The sequence below is a fragment of the Olea europaea genome, chromosome 22, assembly GCF_002742605.1.
Source record: "Olea europaea var. sylvestris chromosome 22, O_europaea_v1, whole genome shotgun sequence".
Taxonomy (NCBI): Eukaryota; Viridiplantae; Streptophyta; class Magnoliopsida; order Lamiales; family Oleaceae; genus Olea; species Olea europaea.
The window spans coordinates 14,628,792-14,636,800 of record NC_036258.1 but is presented as its reverse complement, the minus strand read 5'-3'; the positions used below and the strand labels follow the sequence as shown (position 1 = coordinate 14,636,800).

At 32.3% G+C, this 8,009-nt stretch overlaps 1 protein-coding gene across 1 annotated transcript; it reads left to right on the top strand.

Annotated features, from left to right (window-relative positions):
* Positions 1-2,551: 2,551 nt before the first annotated feature.
* On the top strand, positions 2,552-5,483 carry LOC111371248 (probable indole-3-pyruvate monooxygenase YUCCA4). The gene is made up of 4 exons (XM_022993136.1): positions 2,552-3,222; positions 3,522-3,770; positions 3,874-3,996; positions 5,051-5,483. The coding sequence occupies exons 1-4, from the start codon at positions 2,587-2,589 to the stop codon at positions 5,264-5,266; spliced, it is 1,224 nt and encodes a 407-aa protein (XP_022848904.1). The 5' UTR covers positions 2,552-2,586; the 3' UTR covers positions 5,267-5,483.
* The last annotated feature ends 2,526 nt before the right edge of the window (positions 5,484-8,009 follow it).

The window sequence follows — 8,009 nt, the reverse complement described above, 5'->3', positions numbered from 1 at the left end:
TTAGATCATATGTTTATATTTTCTATTAATATTTATGACATGCAGATATATAGTTGATCTGAATAAGATTGTACTGAATTCAATAATTTGTATTTATTATTGATCAATCTACTTGTGTTGAGCAATGAGCATGACAAGTGTTTAAAAAAAATATCTAGTTGTATAATATATGAATTCTAAGCGGTGCGATATAAGAAAATTTGTCTCGCTATAAAAATCTAACTCAAATATTATAGTAGATATGGGCTCGTATAGAGCAACTTATGTGAATTAATAATACAATCTTACAACATGATGTTCTAAATTATCATTCTTGTACAATAGAGGCTTTTTGAATTTATATCACCATGTAAGATCAAACACTTCATATTAAACCCACCTTAGTTAATTTAAACAATCCAAGGTGCATCGTGATGTAGCTCCTTGAGCTACGCTATCTTAAGAACATTGAATCAATAACTAGTTTTACGAGAAATGTTTTAAACCTAATGGGGCAATTGGGAAGCAAATTAACCTTTAGTGTACTCTTTGCATGATCACTTGAAACAGCTAACGATATTTGATTTGCTAAAAATATTAAGCAATTAATTATTAAAAATGAAAGTTCATATTGTAAAACTATGTATGCCTCTAGTTACCTTCAAAAAGAAAAAAAGTTTGCCTCTTATTAAGTATAATCAGCTTGAACTGTTTATAAGTTTAGCTAGATAAAGAAAAATTATGCAACAACAAAAAAATGTTAGGTCTAACACAATAACAATCCCGCCAAACCTTAAAAAAAAAAAAAAAAAAAAAAAATTTTCCCCCCCTCCCCCCCCCCGCCCCGCGCCCCGCGACGGGGCGATTTTTTTGCCCCATTCGAGACTAGGCGACACCGGGGCGGGATAAATTGCCATCACTAGTTTATTTTTTGGTCACATCAAAAAAATTATATATCATAGTTTATCTATCGATCACATATTTTTAAATTTGTTGGTCTTAAATTATTTTTTAATCACAAATTATCGAATTTTAAGGTCAAAATTTAATAGATAGTCACAAAGAACCAAATAGTTGGTCACATACACCAAATAGTGGGTCACGTACCACCGGCACCACTGCCATGGGCACTGCCACCATCTCCACCCCCTCGTCGCCACCAAATCCATCACCAACCCTGTCACCATCACCACCATCAAAACAGCACCATCACCACCAACAAAAATCACTTGAAACAGCTAACGATATTTGATTTGCTAAAAATATTAAGCAATTAATTATTAAAAATGAAAGTTCATATTGTAAAACTATGTATGCCTCTAGTTACCTTCAAAAAGAAAAAAAGTTTGCCTCTTAAGTATAATCAGCTTGAACTGTTTATAAGTTTAGCTAGATAAAGATAAATCGTGCAACAACAAAAAAATGTTAGGCCTAACACAATAACAATCCCGCCAAACCTTTTCAAAAAAATAAAAAAAAAATTTCTTGTTTTTTTTTTCCCCCCCTAAAAAATAGAAGGGTTCATGTAGGCCATGAGTAGAAGCTATCAGCCCAAGACCTGCCCCAACCCGACCCGATCGAGTTGAGTGACCGTTGAATGTATATTGAGCACCAAATCTTGTCCAGGCTTAGTTTCTTTCAATTATTAACACTACAAACTGACAATAACGATCCAAGACAATAACTAAGCTTCTACTTCCGATTGCCATTGAGATAGTTCACTTATGAGACTACAAAAGTGCACTATATCTCATATATTATCGCCAAAATAAGTAGAAATCAAAAGAAGGCAGAAAGAGTAGAAGAAATCTCGCAAAACAGCCGAACACAGAGAGAGGCAGAGGACGTTCACTTCACAAGACAAAAGGAGACCCAATTTATCAAGTAATAATGGCCCAAGCATGGTAAGTATAGCTAGGGTAATTATTGGGTCAAAGTAGAAGTCCAATATGTAAGTGAATGGACTCACAAGTAATCTCTCTTAATTATTCTCTCTTAATTATGGCCATCCAAGAAAATGAATTGGGTTATAAGCAACACTAAAATATTTAAGTTGTTTCGAATGACCTAATTAACCTTTGGGTCGCATTGTCTCGATTGTGGTGTTATATTTCTGTTCAGTCATTTGATTAAGCCGACTGAAAATTAAAACTGAATAACATCATAACTCGGAGGCGGTCGTTTGACAATAAATTGCGTAACAATGACCATATTAAGAGCATGTTTAAGGTAGTTTTAAAGGGTAGGTATGTTCACCTTCCATTAATACCTCCTTAAATATGCAGATAAGTAGAGAAGACTGAGCCTTGAGAAAGAAGACCAAATCATTTCCTTAACCTTCACGCCTCCATTACACCAATATTTCTCTATCCGTCTTTCACTTCTCATAAAAACCTCTATTCACCCGCTGAACCATAACGCTGTATCCTAGATAATTCATTTCCCCCCCTACGCCTACCCCTACCCTTAGCATTCTTATTTCTTCTTACACTTCTTTAAATCCCCGCTTGATGCAGTCACATTTTCACAGTTAAACTATCAGACCTTTTCACTGTGTAAAAACTGAAAATTTCTGAAAAATCTTCTACTTTTTACTGAGTTTTCTACATGGGTTCTTGTAAAATAGAATGCGGAAGTCAAGTAAAATGGCTATGGGTTCATGGCCCTATCATTGTAGGTGCTGGACCATCTGGCCTAGCAGTTGCTGCATGCCTTAAGGAAAATGGCGTCCCGTCTCTTATTCTTGAAAGAACTGGCTGTATAGCTTCTTTATGGCAACAAAAAAGCTACAACCGTCTTAAACTCCACCTCCCCAAGCAATTTTGTGAACTTCCATTACTTCAATTCCCAGAAAATTTTCCCAAATATCCCACTAAACACCAGTTCATATCGTACATGGAGTCATATGCTAAACACTTTTCAATCCAGCCTAAATTCAACCAAGTTGTACAAAGAGCAGAGTTTGATCGTGTTAGAGGGTTTTGGAGGGTTCAAACTCAAGATTTTCTGTATTTTTCCAGGTGGTTAATTGTTGCCTCTGGCGAAAATGCTGAGCCAGCTATACCAGAAATTCAAGGCATTGAGAAATTTCAAGGGACTGTAATGCATACCAGTATGTATAAATCTGGTTCTGGGTTTAAGAATCAGAGGGTTTTGGTTGTGGGGTGTGGGAATTCTGGCATGGAAGTTAGTTTAGACCTCTGTAGACACAAAGCAATCCCTCATATGGTGGTCAGAAATTCTGTAAGTACATTCTGTGTAAAAATTTCAATCCTTTTTTAAAGTACATTCTTGCATTTTGTTTCACTTTTTCTGTGAATTATGTAAAGTGCAGTGACTTACAGCATAGGGTTGGAGAAAATGATTCATGTAGTCTGACTCTTATTTTGCTTTTACTACTGTGCATTATATGTTATCAAGAAGAGGAAGTTCTGGAAAAGATTAGTAAAAAATCAAACGTGCTGACAAAAATGATTTATGTAGTTTACTCCAAATTTATTAAGACGCTATGATCGTTAATTTATCTGATTTTGGTGATTCAGGTTCATATTCTACCAAGGGAAACATTGGGAATTTCTACGTTTGCTATAGCAATGGCACTTCTGAAATGGTTGCCTTTGAGATTAGTTGATAAGTTCCTCTTGCTGCTGGCAAATTTCACCTTAGGAAACACAGACAAATTAGGCCTCCAGCGTCCCAAAACCGGCCCGATTGAGCTGAAAAATGCCACCGGAAAAACCCCGGTACTGGATGTTGGAGCACTATCCCAGATTAAATCTGGAAAAATTAAGGTAATGAAACATTAATAATGTCCTTGATTTCTTGTAAAAAAAATTAAAAATAAAAATAAAAAAATAAAATACTTTTAAACTAATTACGAAGTAAATGTTGCAGGTCATGGAAGGGGTAAAGGAGATAACAAAAAATGGGGCTAAATTCATGGATGGACAAGAAAAAGAGTTTGATTCTATAATCCTGGCAACGGGCTACAAGAGCAATGTACCTAGTTGGCTTAAGGTATGTACGCTCTAGTTCTCGAGCTCGAGTTTTGAATTTCTTTACGATTGAACTTTTTTATCACTATAATATCGAAACAATTTGGCCAATCCCATGTTAATTTTTAGTATTATCTTTTTCTCAATCTTACATGGCTTTCCTTCTTACACAATTAGCAGAAGGACAAAAAGAGAAAAATCTGTTGGCATTTGTTTGTATTTACTTCATTTTCAGGGGGGAAAAAATTACTTGGATTTCATGATGTTTAACTATCATAAAATATTCTTTTAAAGATTTTATTTGTTCTGCTAGAGTTTATTTCAGGATATATCTACTTCATACAATAACTTAACTTTAATCGATAACTCATGCACCACAGGATGCAACACCCTAGGGTCGATCAGATATTGACACTTCATTTACGCAATTACATCTAAAATCACATTTATTAAAATGGATGAGAACAAAATAAAATCCTAGGAAATACAAATTCAACCACTTCTATTTCACTCCAAGATGCCTAATTAATTAACTTAAAAGAAGTTGTAGGCTATGGTCTGAAGAGCAATTAATTAAACCAGTAGTAATTGGTTGTTGAAATTTAATTTATTTTTATTTTTTATAAACTTCTGCGGTCCATGAACAGTAGCAGTACCTTTCCTATCATGAAATAAATTTATGAGTGTTTCCACAAAAAATGTCAGGATAGTAAATTTTCAAAATTTGACAGTAACATAAAGAATTTTTTTCAACCCTTTTCAAGCTTTTTATTGGGCGGGCAGATGAGACTATGAACTGAAATTTATTGCAACGTGGCAAGTAAAAATCCATTCAACATATACCAAATATAAAAATTGCTCGCTTGTCTTGTGAGTGGTTATCGTTAAAGCGCACATTTTATTTAGCGATTATGTTTGTGTTTTATATTATGTTGAGTCACGACATCTAAACTCTTGATTATGATTATGTAGTACGATTATCAAATAGTTGGCCGGGTTTTCGTCCGTTTCAACTGAAAAACAATGACTTGCCATGTGACCTAACTTGAATTATGAAACTTATTTATCACATGCAGGGTACCGATTTTTTCACAAAAGATGGTATGCCTAAAAAACCTTTCCCAAATGGTTGGAAAGGAGAGAACGGATTGTATACAGTAGGGTTCACCAGAAGAGGCCTCCTTGGAACTTCATTAGATGCAGTAAAAATTGCAGGAGATATTTCTGATCAATGGATGAAAATCAACGGCTGTAAAATCGGCGGCTTCAATTCATATATTCTTCCAAGATAAGAAAATGCAAGTGTAAATTATTCAATTCTGTGTTGGTCTTGTATTTGTTCTTTTCTTAGGTTGTATGTTTCTTAGGTTTGTATCATAAAATGTTTAGAATAGAGGTTTTCTTTGGTTTTTCACTTAAACATTCTTGAGGATGATGTTAGAGGAAATTTCCATGTAAACCAATGTTGTCTAAGCTAGATTGTGAAAGAGGTTCTTGATTTAGCCTATCATTTTTATCCACTTTTAATTTAAATCTATTAAAAATTTGATTTTAATCAAACGGGGACTCAGTTCATTAGTTTTCCACAAAGTTTTGGGACATGTTTCTTTAGTAGTAATGGTTGACATGATTCGACTATAAGTCGATTTCACTTCAAAGCTTGCAAATTCCAATATTCACAGTGCATGAGCTCTAGTCTTCTACAGTGAATAAGCACAATATATATATATTGGAAAAAGATATTAGAATCATAATTTTTTTTTCCATAACCTCAACTAGATTGCTCGAGTTTGACAAGTACCCTTTTTGACCATATATAAATAATGTGTATACTGAGTCACGAGATGTTCGCAATATTGGATTAGAACATTTACAAAATAATGCGTTTCAATCACGATTTGTAATTACTACACTTAAATTTGTATTTGTATTATATTTGAAACACACAAATAAATATTTTTACGCTTAGCTCGAAATTTAAAAAAAAATGTTAATGATCATCGATAATATATTCGTATCTAGGCTAAGTACAAAACTATGATGCAGTGAATTTTTAATTTTTAATCACATTATTTCTGGTCCGTACGTGAGCGTTTTTAACGTATCTATGAAAACGTAGTTTGATGTGAACGGAAGAGACCGGCATTGAATGTGAAAATTGATACACGCTTTCGAAGTACGGGGAGGTGACGTCATATTCATGCCTATATACTGAGCCACTGACGAATTTCACTGCAGACAGATTCAGAACCCAGTTTGCATGCTTAACATAGATAATAATACAAAATTTACTCGTTTAGTAGCAAATTTTTACCTCAAAAAAATAAATTTTATATTGTTATTTTACTATTTTAGTCATTATTTTTGACTTCTTTATTCACAATTGGAATTCGCTTTTCCCTCTAACGATCAAAAAATCAATTTTCACAATCACTACTGAACATACCTTTTAGCCCGACGAGCAATTTGTAAATGATTTACAAATTTAGTTAACGTTAAATATTAATTTTAATTATATATCTTCTTAAAGTTTAGTATTATTTTTTATAAATTTTTCAAGCAAAGGCTTAGTTTGTTAAGCATGTTTGGTATCATTATTGAATACTTATGAGCAATAAGTTTTACAAAATATTTGACATTACAATGATAGTAAGTTGTGTAGCCACGAAATATGTGAACTTTATGAGTTTATAGCTCAAGAATAAGCTCCATTTTTGTCGTCAAAATTATGTCAATTAATGACTCTTGAGACCCAAAGCTTAAAAGATAAAATAAAATTTAAGCTGGGCCAAACATGCACTAAAGTATGTTATAATAGACCGTGATTTACATGATTAAATTCAATATTATCTTAACAGTCTAATTATTAAACACAAGGTCCCTCAAAATTTAATAAAAATTGATATAATGTGTGATTAAAAAAGTTGATAAAAATTATTTATCATATAAAATATATGATTAAAAATGAATATTAGGAAATGAAAACCAAACAGTGGCTCATTTTCCCTCAGAAACTTTTTACAACCAACAGCAAAATATTAATTTTCTCCTATAACGTTCATTATCGTTAAAGGTAAAATTTTGGCACAGTAAAATTAACTTTTTTGTTAACAAAAGTTGACGTGGTACGATGAGACAACCGTTATCACTTGATATTTTATTAAAAATATGTCAACTTAGGAGAAAAAGTGTAATGCATAAGGGAAAATAGACAATAAAAAAATATTAACAGAAACATACAGATTTACGTGAAAATCTTAGACGAAAAAAAATTAGGACAAAGGAAGAGAAATTAACTAAGTTATATGAGTACAAGAGAGATTTTGATGGCTACATCAAATGATACATTGAAACCCTAAAATACATCATATATGTACATCGAAAACCATGAGATCTCCGTTACCACCATAAACCCCCTAAAATTCTCATAATTTTAGTTTCACTGAAAATTGTTTAGGCTGTATAAAATAGAATTCGGATCATCATAATTTAACAAAAACTCTAAATAGTTCTATATTCTATATTTTTTTGAATAACGCTACTTATATATAAGGAGTTATTTAATTGTTTATATACACATGTGATTTCAAAATGAGAGTGAGAAAGTTTAGTAATGTTGGCATAACTTATTTAGATAAGAATCAAATTTTTTAGTATATTTTAATAAAAATTGACGAAATGTGTGATTTAAAAATTGATAAAAATTGTTAATCATATAAAATATATGATAAAAAAGAATTTTAGAAAGTGAGAACCAAATAGTGGCTCATTTTCGCTCAGACCTTTTCCAACCAACAGCAAAATATAAATTTTCTCCCATAAAGTTCATTATCGTTAAAGGTGAAATTTTGGAACAGTAAAATTAACTTTTCTTAACAAAGGTTGACTGGTAAGATGAGACAACTATTAACAATTGATATTTTATTATAAAATGTCAACTTAATTAAGAGAAAATGTGTAATGTAAAAGCAAGAATAGGCAACAGAAAAATAATAACAAGAAGATACATATTTACGTGAAAATCTTATACAAAAC